This window comes from Neolamprologus brichardi, chromosome 22, assembly GCF_056152115.1.
Source record: "Neolamprologus brichardi isolate AB-2024 chromosome 22, ASM5615211v1, whole genome shotgun sequence".
Taxonomy (NCBI): Eukaryota; Metazoa; Chordata; class Actinopteri; order Cichliformes; family Cichlidae; genus Neolamprologus; species Neolamprologus brichardi.
The window spans coordinates 34,679,125-34,693,383 of NC_142124.1; the positions used below are offsets into that span (position 1 = coordinate 34,679,125).

The window sequence follows — 14,259 nt, forward strand, 5'->3', positions numbered from 1 at the left end:
CGCTGTTTGCAACCTCCAAGAAGAAGAAGAAGTGACGCAGTGATATCACGGACCAGGAAGAGCAGGCTGTTTACTACAGAACGAGAAGCTTTACCAACCTATGTGTTCGCTGAGACAGCTTCATAAGTAAGTGGGGGCTGGTTTCTTTTCCACGGTAAGCCTCAGTGACGCCATGTTGTTTTTTTGTCTTGTTTATGATAATCACACCGTGTTACCGGAAACAACTGCCAGCTGACAGATTAGTGTCCCGAAGCTAGGAAGCTAGGAGCCGAGCCCGCCCAGCAGCCTGTAACACCCGGGAGATAAACAGAACAAGCCCGATGAGCTCGGTGGTTTGGTGATTTAGGAACACACCAAATTAATAAGAGCTTAAGTTCCCAAATATGGCTGCGTGCCGGCTGGCACACGCCCAGATAAGCTAGCTAACTCATTAGCAAGCTAACAGCTGTTGTTCCGACCAAGTGCCGTTATTTTCAGTTCCGGTCTGCCGTCACTGTACCCGGACTTTGAGACATGCAACTGTACAAACCCCAGGACCGCACCGAGGAGCTGTCATACAGTGAGACCGACTCGGTTTGACCCCTCTCTCTTTCTCTGCAGCCAAAGCGTAAGGTCCAAGGCTCCATCACAAACATGTCCTACGGTAAAGCAGAGAGCCGCTCGGTCCCACGGGATTTCGGCACCTTGATACAGACATGCAGCTCCAACATCCAGAAGATCACACAGAACAGTAAGTGCTTCACTTCCTTTGAAAAGGCAGCGTGACGTGGCTGTAACAGACAAAGGGCCCAAAATCTTCTTGTTCTTTCAGCTCACATGTTTGTTACAGTCGTTTGTTGTTTTATTGGTTTACTATGGTGGCTTTCACTTCAGCTTTTTCCACAATACTGTGCAGCAGCAGAAGTTTCTATCAGTGTGTGTGACACTGTTAGGACATCCAAACTATAACATGACACAATATTTATGTTGTGAGAAAGAATGACACAAAAGCTTTGTGTTGAGTTTTAAAGGAGCTTGTTTACCTCCTGCGGCCTCACACACTTTCTTCTCTCATCCAGCTTCATTCCTTCAGCACAAGTGTTCGAGGCTTAGCTGTTTTTCTTTATTACCACTGTGTAAACAGATTATAACTTAACTGAAACAGTGGCACCTTCCTCGACACTTCCTGTTGCCTTTGACAAGGAGTCATGTGAAAGCTGCAGCAGGATTTTCATTGAAAATCCCAGGAATACATGTTCATGCCCACAACGTCCTACTGCATGTTGATTGTAATATTTTTGGGAAAGATTTACAAAAGTATTGCATTGATTAAATTGACCTGACCTCCCCACAAAGTCTGCACACGAGCAAAAAATGAACAATTTCTCAAATTAAGGCGTGTCCTTGATTTGCTGTGAGAGGCTTTAAGCAGTGACAGGAAACAAATACAAACAAAGAGTCGCCCAAATACATCTGAAAAACTGTACAAGCGATTGAACACAACAGCCACATCATCACTGGGTACTTTTCTCTTCCTTATATTATTGCTTATGTATGTGTTCTGAAATCCCTCAGCTTCTGTTTCAGGTCACACTGATGATGATGATGATGATGATGTCTGACACAAATGTGAACATTAGGAAGCAGCATCAAACTGTGATGACTACAGATGATATCATCTCTGTATAACTACCAGGAACAAAGTGCAGCTTCTTTCTTGTGTCATTTGTATATTTTTCTTCCTGAGCGCTATCATTGTGTTCCCATGACAGCGGCTCAGATAAAGACCATGGTGAACCAGCTGGGGACCAGACAGGACACCAGTGAGCTGCAGGATCGGCTGTATGTACCGATATCGTCGCCTCTGCTAAACAAACACACTTTCAGTCACCTTCAGCGCTGCCACGCTGTAGCGACTCTGTTAATCTGTCCCATATGAAGTGTGTTTGTGTAATTATTAGAAGGTCTTATGGTCAAGATGACCTGCTGTTTGAACTGTTGGTGTTCACAGGCAGCAGACACAACACTACACCAACCAACTGGCAAAAGAAACCAACAAACACCTGAAGGAGCTGGGATCAATCCCTCTGCCCTCATCGCCTTCAGAGCAAGTAAGTACTCGTTTACACGTCCTAATGAAACTAGCACTGACACTTCTATAGCTTACAGTCACAGCACTACAACATGCCTCATTCACCCATCCAAAGTTCACACTCATTCATAGGTTCCCTCTGCTCCTCCTCCTGAGCTACAGCCACCTAACAGTGGATGATGTCAAACTGTGAGATAAATATGCACACTAAGTTTGAAAGTGTGACTTTGCAGCCTGTTCTTACAGCTGAGTGATGCTGACAGATACACTTGGTTTAATTGGAATTTCAGTCAGCATACAGGGAAAGGCTCCAATATTGTGGCTCAGGACACACACACACACACACACACACACACACACACACACACTAGGGCTGCCACGATTAGTCGACTATTAAAATCGTCGACGACTGATTTAATAGTCGACGCGTCGTTTGAAGCTTTGTAAGATCCCAAAAGACGCAGGAATAAGTAGTAGGATTTAAGAGTGTAATAACGGACTGAAACAGAAGATGGCAGCACTGCATGTACAAGGATGCCAGCTGCCGTTAAACCCCGAAGAAGAAGAAGAAGCTGTGTCCCAGAATTCATAGCGCAGCCCAGCTCAGTTTCCAACAATGGCGGCAGCTAGTTAGTTTTAATATTACTCTTATTATTCTTTCTGGGTCAAAAAATAAACGTTTAACATATTTTCAGGCGAGAATGTAGCTGTGTAAACCTCAAATATCTGCTCAGTTTATCAAGACACCACATATTTTCAAAAGCGCTCCAACGTTTTCGGAGACGTCTGTTAGCCACTAGCTCGATAGCTAGCCGGGGGCTAGGCTCACTAGAGCCGTGAGAACACCGGACTCCCGGCTAATCGTTTTCAAACCCACCGCCGTCTTTCGCTGCTCAGGTTAAACATGATATATAAGTCACTTAGATAACTTAAAAATGTTATTGTTTGTCTTTTTTTAGTATTTTATTTGTTCCTGAGTAAATCGGTTTGGCTGAGATTAAAGTTATAGTTTTTACACAGCTGAATAAACGTCAAGCAGACAGCTGATTATCAGAAGAGTGAGATGCTCGAGAATTTACTCCGGTGTCCTGTTATATTTTAGATAGCAAGGAGTTTATTAAACTTCACCGAAACAATCTGCAAACTTCATTAAAATTTAATAAACTATCATCTTGTCTTTATTTTTAGTTAGCACAGACCTTAAACACTTAAAGCTGTAAGCTAATGATAGTTATATAAGAGCAGATGCTGCTGGTGCAATAAGCTGTACGGTTTATGTCCAATGGATGATGATCTGATTAGTCGACTATCAAAATAATCGTTTGTGGCAGCCCTAACACACATACACACACTGTGTACAGTATGTCATCATTCGTTGACATTTCATGTGTGGTGATGTAAAAATGACTTTGAAACAACTGCAGAGTTTTTGAAATCTCAGTTCCAGTAATTTGATCATTTTGATGTTGTGCCCACAAACTTCAGTTTGTGGGCACAACAAATGGCACAAGTACAGCTGACATATTTTTGCTTTCTAAATCAGGATCTTTTACTGCTTATATTTCCAGTCTTCTACCGTCTCTCTATGTCTCTCTAAAGCTTTGCAATAAAAGCTGCTGTGCTGCACCTGGTGCTTCAGATATCTGCTTTATCATCTGTTTATTCTGTTAGTAGTTTGTTTGAATTGTGAAATTAATTTCCTGATACATTTTAGCTGTAAATGAAAGTAAAGTCACCTCAGAGTCCTCAGAGAGAGTTTACAGTCACGGCAAAACTAAAATATTTCCTGAAGCCAGGAATGTTTGTCGTTATCATGATAATGTCTTTCTAACTGGGTTCTTACTCTCTGTGTGCCTCGGCTCCGCTGTGTCCAGAGACAACAAAAAATCCAGAGGGACCGGCTGATGAATGATTTCTCAGCCGCTCTCAATAACTTCCAAGCAGTCCAGAGGCGCGCGGCCGAGAAGGAGAAGGAGTCGGTGGCCCGAGCGAGAGCCGGGTCTCGCCTGTCGGTAAGTGACACAGCCGTCATTTTAAATTTCAGTTATCAGAATAAATACCCGCTACCTCGATTTACAAACATGTGACCTGATGGTTCTGGAGAAGTGTTGCAGTGGATGTTGCATCCACTTTTACGAGTCCTCAGAATCATATGAATGCTGTAAGACTGTGAATCAGCCACGCTGCAAGTAATTTGTCTGAAATATCACAAACGTGGCCTTACAGACAGCTCTGCAAATATGGAAACACGCAGTGGGAACAATGGGTCAGTTGCAACTGTGGCTGATATTTTTCCATGCATTCATATTTAGTTTGTAGCTGTAGCTCCACTGCTTCGCTGAACTTTGTTGTTCATCACACCACAAAGGATATTAGAGCTGCCTTACCACAAGCAGGTGACTGACAGGATACCCAGACAGAGCAGCATGCTGGGCTGTTGCAACATTTGGATGGCGTGGTCTGAACTTTGGTTCAGGCTCCTCCAAGAGCCACCTCGTCAGGACTCTGCAGTCTATTCACACCTACAGGCCAGTGGACACTGTTTCAATGATGAGGATGTAACATCCTGGACAGGGAGGAACGCTGGTTTGAGGGCGGAGTCAAGGAGGGAAAGACCATCTCTGAATGGAGGAGGAGCCTAAGGGTAGATTTGTCACCATCTTACATGCTGTGATTGCAGCCATTCACCAACTCTCTGTGAATGGTACTCATGGTTATTGATCAGTGGTTGTTGATCAATGGTCATGACAATTTGCATAATTAAGATGAAGGAACTGACCTCCCAGCCCATTGTTCCTTCAGTGGGCTGGTTTCAGTCATTGTGCAAATGTCCTGTTTATAAGATTGAAACCTGCAGTCAGCTGAGACTGAAGAAGCCACCTGATGATGATGATGAAACGTTTCTTCCACTGAAAACTTCCAGAATCAAACTTTTGGGTTTGGCTGCAGAGTGTAAATGACTGATAAAAAACTTGATATAAGGAAAATGAGAGAGATCAATATAATCAATTATGATTGAAGGAGTCAGGAACCACCGACCTTCCAAAAACTACCAGAAAATGAGTTGAAATGACTTGAAAAACAGCATAAAAAGTACATCAGATGTTTGTCTGCTAGCCTAAAGTTTGTCTCTACATTCAGACTTTTGATCCGTTTATCTTCAAACCAAAGAGGAAAAAACAACCCTGACATTGACTGAAGTTTTCCTTCTCTCTTAGGCTGACGACAGCTCTCGGGATGAAAAGCTTGTGTCCTTTGATAAGTAAGTGACCTCTGTTTGTTGCAAGTGTGTCATGAAGACCTGCAGTGTCACTTAAAAAGACCATTTGCAGTCTGCCTGAAGATGGAGGAGAAAGAATAAATATGTCCAATTCTAATCTTTACACACATTGTTCAGCTGTTCACGTGATTACTGAAATGTTGTTATGTCCTGTGAAGCCAAGATGAGTGGGGTCAGATGACCACCCAGACGGAGGAAGTGGTCATCACGGAGGAGGACCTGGAGCTCATCAAGGAGAGGGAAACCAACATCAGACAGCTGGAGGTGATCCTCGCTCGCTCTTTCTATAATCGACATCCAGCACGCTGCCGTCAGCGCTCAGCTAACATCTGTGTCTTTACAGTCTGATATCATGGACGTCAACCAGATCTTCAAGGACCTGGCTGTGATGATTCATGACCAGGGAGAGATGATTGGTAAGTAACAGGAATGTTGTTATTCCCATCACTGTGAAGTAACCATTAATTGGTTCCTCTATCAATAATCTATCTGTCCTCCTTTAAAACCGACCCTCACTCCCTATCAGCTCAACCCAGAATGGTCAGCCTGCAGCTCCGTCAGCCTGCAGCTCCGTCAGCCTGCAGCTCCGTCCTCTCTGACCAACATGCACAAAACATTCACAGCGCTTCCACATTGTGTCACAGCCTCAATCAGTTTCCACCTCACATCTTTACACACAATAACCCATGAAGTAAATTCCACTTGAAAATGTTCCACATGTGTTAAAAACAAAAAACCAAAGTAGCGTGCACACAAGTATCCACGGCCTCTGTTCAGGACTATGTTGGTTAGAGGTGGGAATCACCACACATCCCACGATACGATATTATCACAATACTTAACGCACGATACGATATTATTGCAATTTTTTAAAAATATTTTGCGATATTCAGATTCTGTACATAAAGGTAAACTTTATCAATATTCATTTTCTCTAATATCAAAGTCTCACACTCAGTCTTTCTCTCATTTCAGTTTGATTGTTGACAAACTGAACGGTTTGTATTACAGTCTAGTCCAACTTAACTGAATCAACCATCTGGTACAATTATAGCTATTCTGAACTATGCAGTTTATGAAAACTATGCAGCCCCTTCAGCAACTGAAGGATTTGAAAGTAAATTAAAACAAAATATAATTTTACATTAAATAAAAAAGTTTTAAACTTAATTAAAATAAAACATGTCTTAAATTAAAATAAGTAAACTGTCATGTTTATTAAACACATTTGGACAGTGAAGGAATGTCAGGATTCTTGCTCAGAAAAAGGATCAACATGCTCTGAAGTCAGAGCACAAAAACCTTTTTGTAACAAAGTATCGATTTCTGCTGTCCCTGTATCCATACATTATTAGCAAACAAAATATCACCATGCTACACAGTATCCATTTTTTCCCCACCCCTAATGTTGAAGCACCTCACTGGGAAACTCCCCCAGATCTGCGCCTCGATACAAACCTGAGGTCTGCAGACCTTCCTTGGGCGTTTTGGCTTGGTCTGCGCTCTGACATGCACTGTCAGCAGAAGGACAGTAGACACACAGGTGTGTGTCTCTCCAAGTCATGTCCAATCAACCGCGTCTACAGCAGTGGCCTCGAGTCAAATCAGCAGAAGCAGCTCAAATCTCATATAAATACATGTTAGATGTTTGTTTCCCAGTTTGGAGTAACCAGTTAACCAAACTAAAAGTCTTGTCTTTGCAGGCAGCACATGTCCAGGGCAGCTTGCTGTTAGCTCCCAGCTGACCGTGGTGTCTTCTTGTCTTCCTGCAGATAGCATCGAGGCCAACGTGGAGAATGCTGAAGTTCACGTAGAACGAGGAACCGAGCAGCTGCAGAGAGCTGCTTACTATCAGGTGGGTGTGTCAGTCACCGCTCTGTGGTGTCATTAAGCGCAGACCCTCACCATAACCCTGCTGTCCCGTCTTTATCGCAGCAAAAGTCCCGGAAGAAGATCTGCATCCTGGTTATGGTCTGCGCCGTCGTGCTCGTCATACTCTCCGTCATCATCTGGTGGGCGGCCAAATGAGCCGATGTCAAGCAGCCAATGTAATCGTTTCAGTCCCCTCCCACCTGCTTGGAATCAAAAGAAGAGTAAGAAACGGCTCATCCCTGCACCAAGATCAGTGGAGCACGTCTACAAAGGGCTTGTCAATGTGGAAATCGTAGTTATCTGAAATAATCGAGCCTTTGTGTTCCTTTAGAAACTGTAAGAGGTGATGTAGGGGACGAGGACTGGGTTGGTGCAGGGGAGCGATTCAAGACTTGAGATTCCTAAATTAGCGTCACTGATACATTTCTTCTTATTAACTGCACTAACACTAGCTCTCACTGTTATGTAAAAAATATTGTTGGAAATTATTTTAAAGACATGCACACAAGCTCGTCTGGGTAACTGAAGATATTTAGGGTTTTTGTTGTTGTCCATAAACATGTTGTGGCCCTTTCTGATGTCTAGTGTGTGGAGAACTGTATCCTGCTGTGGTTCCTTGTCTTCACAGGCACAACATGCTGGTAATGCCAGCGATGGTTAAATCGTACATGTTGTAAAAGCAAAGTTGAAAATATTAGAAGTCGAATTCAACTCTGCGTTAGTTCAAACATCAAGAATCGTAAATAATCGCTCCTTCAGATCAAGTGTTTTAAGTTGATTTCTATGAACCCTGACAGTATGATAATAAATGTCTTAAACATTTGCTGTTCTGTGGTTTCCCTCTGTGATTGGACACATCAGCTTTACTTGATTTACAGTTGTTGGAAAAGCAAAGTTGCTCTTTAGTTAGTGAAGGAAATCATCTCGACTTTGAGTCTGGTTACTCTGTCAGCATCACTAAATGTGTTTGGCATCATCACTGAAAACCGATAAATGGGTCTAGAAAGCAAGAGGTGATCGTTTCCTCAAGTTCTCCAAATCTGCACGCTGCTCTCAGAGTGAATCGAAGACTGCTGGGTCCCTGGGAGCTAAATTGGACTGCACAATCTGGCTGGAGCTTTTCTGAGTTTGCATGTTCTCCCAGTGTTTGCGTGGGTTTTATCCAGGTACTCCAGCTTCCTCCCACAGTCCAAAAACATGCAGTTAATGGGGTTAAGTTAATTGGTCATTGGTGTGAATATGGGTGTTGTTTGCCTGTGTGGTAGCCTGGCATCAGACTGGTGACCTGTCCAGAGTGTACCCCACCTCTAGCCCAATGACAGCTGGGATAGGCTTCAGCTTGAAGGCCTGTGGTACATAGCCGATTATTAGAGATAGGTTGATCATATTTAAGATCGAAGCATTAATTAATGGCAGGACTTCTTTGAGCAGTTTTGTAGGAATGGGGTCTAAAAGACACGTTGATGGTTTGGAGGAAGTAATTATTAAAGTTAACTCAGAAAGATCAATTGGAGAAAAAGAGTCTAACTTAACATCAATGGTACTGAAAGTAGCTTGAGTTTGAGAATTATACCATGGAGTTAAATACTTCTGATCTGAGGCCTTAGTTTTCACAGGAGCTACAGTCGTTGGAGAAACGTGAACATTTTATTTGTATAATCTGCAGATTCTGACAGAAATCTGCAGCTAGAAGCAGCGCTCCTCTGAAACAGCAATAAGGATCATTATTAGGACAAATGTAAATAACAAAATAACTTTATAACTTAAAGCAAAACTGTGAAACGTAAAGTCTGAAGTCTTTACATTAAGACCATCAGTCAAACATACTGTTGGTCTGGGTCTAAACACAGCGCGTTGTGTGTGACGTCTTCTTTTGTGCATGCGGGCGCTTTGAGCGTTCACACTAGAGCGCGTTTGCTGTCACATTTTATTTGTAGTGTGAACGAGCAGACAAAAAAATTGAAAGAATTCGGAATTGAGCATCAAGACCTGCAGTGTGAACGTAGCCTAAGACTGTTTTTTGAGTTTTACAGTTAGGAATATGGCTCTCTGTCTACAATGTGCCATCTCTCAAGACAGTCAAAACCCTTTAACTGGATGAATAGAGGATGGATGGACGAAGGGATGGACGGAGGGATGATGGATAGATGGAGGGATGGAGGGATGATGGAGGGATGGACGGATGGATGGACGGAGGGATGGACGGAGGGATGGAGGGATGATGGATGGATGGACGGAGGGATGGATGGGATGGATGGGAGGGATGGGTGGACGGACGAAGGGATGGATGGATGGATGAACGGAGGGATGGATGATGGACGGAGGGATGGCGGGATGATGGAGGGATGGATGGATGGATGGATGGACGGAGGGAGGATGGATGGATAGATGGAGGGATGATGGATGGATGGAGGGATGGACGGAGGGATGGAGGGATGGATGGACGGAGGGACGGATGGATGGATGGACGGAGGGAGGGACGGATGGATGGACGGAGGGATGGATGGACGGAGGGATGGAGGGATGATGGACGGATGGATGGACGGACGAAGGGATGGAGGGATGATGGATGGATGGACGGAGGGATGGGTGGACGGACGAAGGGATGGATGGATGATGGACGGAGGGATGGATGATGGACGGAGGGATGGAGGGATGATGGAGGGATGGATGGATGGATGGACGGAGGGAGGATGGATGGAGGGATGATGGAGGGATGGACGGATGGATGGAGGGATGGACGGAGGGATGGATGGACGGATGGATGGATGGATGGACGGAGGGATGGAGGGATGGACGGAGGGATGGATGGACGGATGGATGGAGGGATGGATGGATGGATGGAGGGATGATGGAGGGATGGATGGATGGGTGGAGGAGGGATGATGGATGGATGGATGGACGGATGGATGGAGGGATGAGGGATGGAGGGATGATGGATGGATGGATGGACGGATGGATGGACAGATGAATGGATGGATGGATGGATGGATGGATGGACGGATGGATGGATGGACGGACAGAGGGATGATGGATGGATGGAGGGATGATGGATGGATGGATGGAGGGATGGATGGATGGATGGACGGACGGACGGATGGATGATGAATGTGGCTCTCTGTCTACAATGTGCCGTCTCTCAAGACAGTCAAAACCCTTTAACTGGAACTTGATCAGTCAGGCTAAAATCAGAAGTACTGATATCATCAGGACATCTTCACACTGAGCCAACACCTCTCTGTTACAGAGCTGAGGATGCCTTTGTGTCAAATATCTAGAATAAATATCTACATTTAACCTACAATGACAAAACCAACACAAAGTGCTCTGACTAAATCAAGTTTGTGCGATTGTCTCTACATTGTGATTGATGAGACTACAAACCATGATACACATTTAACAATTAAATGTTCTGACAAACACATTTGTTTCAGTTTCTGCTCATTTTATTTCCAAATTAAGAAGCAAATTATGTGAGTAATTTAGAGTGTCCAATCAAAGTGCATGTCTGCACTGTGAGAGGCCCATCAGAGCCGCTGCTGTTACAACCTCCTTTCAAAATCTGTATATGATGGAGTCAGATTTGCAAACCTGTCCTGTGGTCTGACTGTCTACTCAATACTGCAAGGCCTTTAAAGACCCTGCAGTTTGGGGACAAAGCCCTGACAATCAGACCACCCCCTCTGAGCAAGCACAAGGCGACGGTGGGAAGGAAAAACTCCCTTTTAACAGGAAGAAACCTCCGGCAGAACCAGGCTCGATGAGGGGAGGTCTTCTGCCGCAACCTGAGTTAAATGACAGCGTTTGTTACAAACAGCTGAAACGGCTGCAAATGTTTTGAAAAGAGGATTGTAACTGTTGTAACATTATGAAGGTACCCCGAAAGGTGGATTCTGTTCATGTGGACGTAGCGTTCACAGCGGGCGGTGTTTTCTCCCGCTGAGAACGCTACGTCCAGATGAACAGAAAGGTGGATTCTGTTCATGTGGACGTAGCGTTCACAGCGGGCGGTGTTTTCTCCCGCTGTGAACGCTACGTCCACGTGAACAGAAAGGTGGATTCTGTTCATGTGGACGTAGCGTTCACAGCGGGAGAAAACGCTGAGAACGCTACGTCCACGTGAACAGAAAGGTGGATTCTGTTCATGTGGACGTAGCGTTCACAGCGGGCGGTGTTTTCTCCCGCTGTGAACGCTACGTCCACATGAACAGAATCCACCTGTTGGGATTGACTTACCTGGATCACTGAGCTGAGTAATTATGAAGATAATCACTCTGTTTCGCTGCTCATGCAGCAACTGAACAGCCTCCTCAAAGATCTACAAAAAGAAGCGAGGGCCCTAACGATACAGTTTCTCGGCCTGTCTTTCTGGGAACCTGTGGATCCTTTGTGTACGTCGTCCTCACTCGCAGATCGTTGCGTTTTGTTCTCACTGGCTGGAGAAACGCTTTTGTTACTTTCTAAACTTCTCAGCGCGTTCCTGGAGCCGCTCGATGGTTTCAGCTCTGCTTTTAATAGCTCCACGACGGCTGCTACAAAAGTCACACCACCCTTGTCCATCACAAACGGAAGCACGTATTTGGATCCAAATTTGCGACACAGGTCTTTGTACATTATGATGTACAAGTTTTTTACCGTTTTTAGAGGAGTCAAGTCTCCCCCAATCTTCTCTCTTATATCAGTCACTATCTGCTGAAAATTCAGCTTTACAGCAGATGTTTGTGTTTTCTCAGAAACGTGAGCGACTAAATTTGCAAGACACAAACTGAGAAAGGTATCGGTCTCTGCAGGCGTAGGAAGCGTCCCAGACGAACACCGCGGGGCGTCGCTGCATTTTTCTTCACTCTCTGAACTCTCACGGTCAAGATTTTGGACGTCAGTGATTTGAAATGTATCACTGTTGCCCTCGCTACCCACATCTCCCTCACCTACACAAGCTTGAGTCGGTGTGCTTTTAAAAGTCTCTACAGACTCTTTAAAGTCTGTAGAGACTTTAAAGTCGTCATCTTCCTCAGAGTTTGGCGATTCAACAGTGGTGCAGCTGCTACTCTCACTATCTACAGAAAGGGGAGATGAGATGTTTACACAGTCTTTTAAAATGTTCACTACACTGTAAACCATCCCAACAAAGTTTGTTGGGGATGTGGATCTATCTGATTGCAAGGATGTGGACCCTGTGATACGACTCAGGGCTGAGTTTACGTTCTTTGCAATCGACACTGAAAATAAAGTCAGTAGTTTGTCTGAGTCACAAGACCGCCGTTGCCCACAACCCAAGACCCGACCGAAGCAGTTATGAAAGATGTTTCTGAGGCTGGCCTGAATATCGTCCTCGGTCACCCTGCAGTAACTGCACCCATCAAGCAGAGGTTCAATGTTGATCCTGAAAAGGCAGAAAAGAGAAACGTAGTCAGTCATTTTCCCACACGATCACTGTTTTGTCCAAATCTACAGGCGTCGTTAAAATAAACCACATGGACGACTTCACACGTGATGGAAACTATTCTAAGAGGCAATACGAAGCAGTGCTGCGTCCTCTGAAAAACCCTCCATCACCAGGATTACCCGATGAACCATCTCATGTAAAACGTCTAAGAAGAAGAAAGACTGAATGAAACTGTTGAATAAAGCAAGCTTTAGATTTACCGGTCAGCGGAGCTTTCTTTGTCTCCACGATCATGATTATGTGGCCAGCATGAAACCTGTGGGCGTATGACTTTATACACTAAGGTGCTAATGTGCCCTATGAGTGCTCGGCACATCTGGGTCAGCAGATCGACGACATCCGAGGAGATGTCATCAGTGGCTAATGCCGTCCACTGTCTGAAAGAAAAACATTGAGAATGGTTGAGCGAAACAAACCTGTAACCAGTGAATATGTCTGCGTATGCTGAGAACTGTCTCGCTGACTTTGAGCTTGTGACTTACCCGTGCGATAAATTGTCTAAATAGTTTCTGAGGCATCGTTCAATGTGTCCAAATCTGAACAGAGGCAGGCTGACATGACTGCACCTCGGTTCACCAGCTTCATCTAATGGGATCTAGAAACAGACAGATGTCAGTGAGCAGGCTTTCCAAAATAAAAGAATTAGACCAGCAGCCAATGTTCGGTTTTTGTCTCAGCTGCACTAAATAAACAGTATCGGTGCCTCATTTTGGATGTTTCTGTAACAGTTAGTCCACCAGTACCACTAAGCTTCTCACATATAATCATTGCATTTATTGCATTTTCAAAATGTCTAAAATATTGATGAGAGGTGGTCTGATCAATTTTTCAGAGTCCTACCACGTTCATGTTTCCACAATGTCGTCCGTGAATTCACGTTTTCGCGACAGCTTTGCACAAATTATCACTTTTTCCAGTCTTTCACTCTCCGTCCTCACACTCGATCTGGATAGTTGTTTACTTTTGACAATCAGGAGACCTTACTCTGACGTTAGTTCGTTCGAACGTTCAGCGCCTTTGGCCGTGGCGCATGCGCATGCTTCGCGTTGACTTCACGTGCAGCTTTTCTGTGTTGGATAATGTAGTTTTCATATAATGGCATAGCCTCTGGGACACGCCCACCTGGCAGTACTGCGGTCTTTTGCGCTCCAGGCATCGTTTGAACGTCGAGGGGAAGTTTAGCCGAAATGAAGGACAGTATTTACAGAAGGGCGCGGAGTATGGCACCAACATGTGAACACAGCTCTCCCAGCCCTGCTTTACAGCTCAGGTCACTAATTAGACAGTTAATGATGATTATGAGTCTCCTCGTGAGCTAATGCTATTGGAGGATTTTAAGCATCCTTACTAGAGATGAATAAATGAACACAAGGTGACGTTAATGTCGAGCTGCACCGTGCGAGGCTTGAGTCTGGTCGTGAGACCACCTCACGTCCACATGATGGTGAATACTGTTATTAAAGGATCACCTGAAGCGTAAACAGCAAGCCTCATTACAACTGAAAGGGCTGGGATTGATTACGGCTGTAGAGCAGCGCTCGTTGCTCCACTGACCGGTTTAACGTCAGACAGTATTTTCACAGACAGAGT

General features: G+C 44.6%; 3 protein-coding genes across 4 annotated transcripts; 1 reads left to right on the top strand and 2 right to left on the bottom strand.

Moving 5' to 3' along the window:
- stx12 (syntaxin 12) lies at positions 1-8,046 on the top strand. 2 transcript variants are annotated; one of them, XR_015717087.1, is made up of 10 exons: positions 1-126; positions 601-730; positions 1,752-1,821; positions 1,991-2,090; positions 3,946-4,083; positions 5,290-5,333; positions 5,510-5,615; positions 5,695-5,767; positions 5,878-7,206; positions 7,287-7,353. XR_015717087.1 is itself a non-coding variant. In XM_087834974.1 (10 exons), exons 2-10 carry the CDS (start codon positions 634-636, stop codon positions 7,377-7,379), a joined length of 804 nt encoding a protein of 267 aa, XP_087691100.1. In that variant the 5' UTR covers positions 1-126; positions 601-633; the 3' UTR covers positions 7,380-8,046. The 2 variants fall into 2 exon arrangements, 1 of the variants encoding a protein (XP_087691100.1); XM_087834974.1 differs by having other exon boundaries at positions 7,124-7,206; positions 7,287-8,046.
- Positions 8,047-9,192: 1,146 nt separating this feature from the next.
- On the bottom strand, positions 9,193-10,610 carry LOC148096868 (uncharacterized). Its single transcript, XM_087834852.1, has 2 exons — positions 10,584-10,610; positions 9,193-10,391 (listed from the first exon to the last, which is right to left on the bottom strand). The coding sequence occupies exons 1-2, from the start codon at positions 10,608-10,610 to the stop codon at positions 9,303-9,305; spliced, it is 1,116 nt and encodes a 371-aa protein (XP_087690978.1). The 3' UTR covers positions 9,193-9,302.
- Positions 10,611-11,371: 761 nt separating this feature from the next.
- On the bottom strand, positions 11,372-14,024 carry LOC102775699 (uncharacterized). Its single transcript, XM_006809028.3, has 4 exons — positions 13,510-14,024; positions 13,152-13,264; positions 12,870-13,046; positions 11,372-12,606 (listed from the first exon to the last, which is right to left on the bottom strand). Exons 1-4 carry the CDS (start codon positions 13,516-13,518, stop codon positions 11,493-11,495), a joined length of 1,413 nt encoding a protein of 470 aa, XP_006809091.2. The 5' UTR covers positions 13,519-14,024; the 3' UTR covers positions 11,372-11,492.
- Between the last annotated feature and the right edge of the window lie 235 nt (positions 14,025-14,259).

Excerpts from the sequence above, each read along its gene's own strand:
- stx12 (XM_087834974.1), top strand. The coding sequence starts at position 634 with ATGTCCTACGGTAAAGCAGAGAGCCGCTCGGTCCCACGGGATTTCGGC. Across the intron at positions 5,616-5,694 it reads CCAACATCAGACAGCTGGAG|TCTGATATCATGGACGTCAA; the intron begins GTGATCCTCGCT and ends GTGTCTTTACAG. Across the intron at positions 7,207-7,286 it reads AGAGAGCTGCTTACTATCAG|CAAAAGTCCCGGAAGAAGAT; the intron begins GTGGGTGTGTCA and ends TCTTTATCGCAG.
- LOC148096868 (XM_087834852.1), bottom strand. The coding sequence starts at position 10,610 with ATGGTTTGTAGTCTCATCAATCACAAT. Across the intron at positions 10,392-10,583 it reads GTAGTCTCATCAATCACAAT|TTCCAGTTAAAGGGTTTTGA; the intron begins GTAGAGACAATC and ends TGACTGATCAAG.
- LOC102775699 (XM_006809028.3), bottom strand. Across the intron at positions 13,047-13,151 it reads TTAGACAATTTATCGCACGG|ACAGTGGACGGCATTAGCCA; the intron begins GTAAGTCACAAG and ends TTTTTCTTTCAG. Across the intron at positions 12,607-12,869 it reads AAAGAAAGCTCCGCTGACCG|GATCAACATTGAACCTCTGC; the intron begins GTAAATCTAAAG and ends CTGCCTTTTCAG.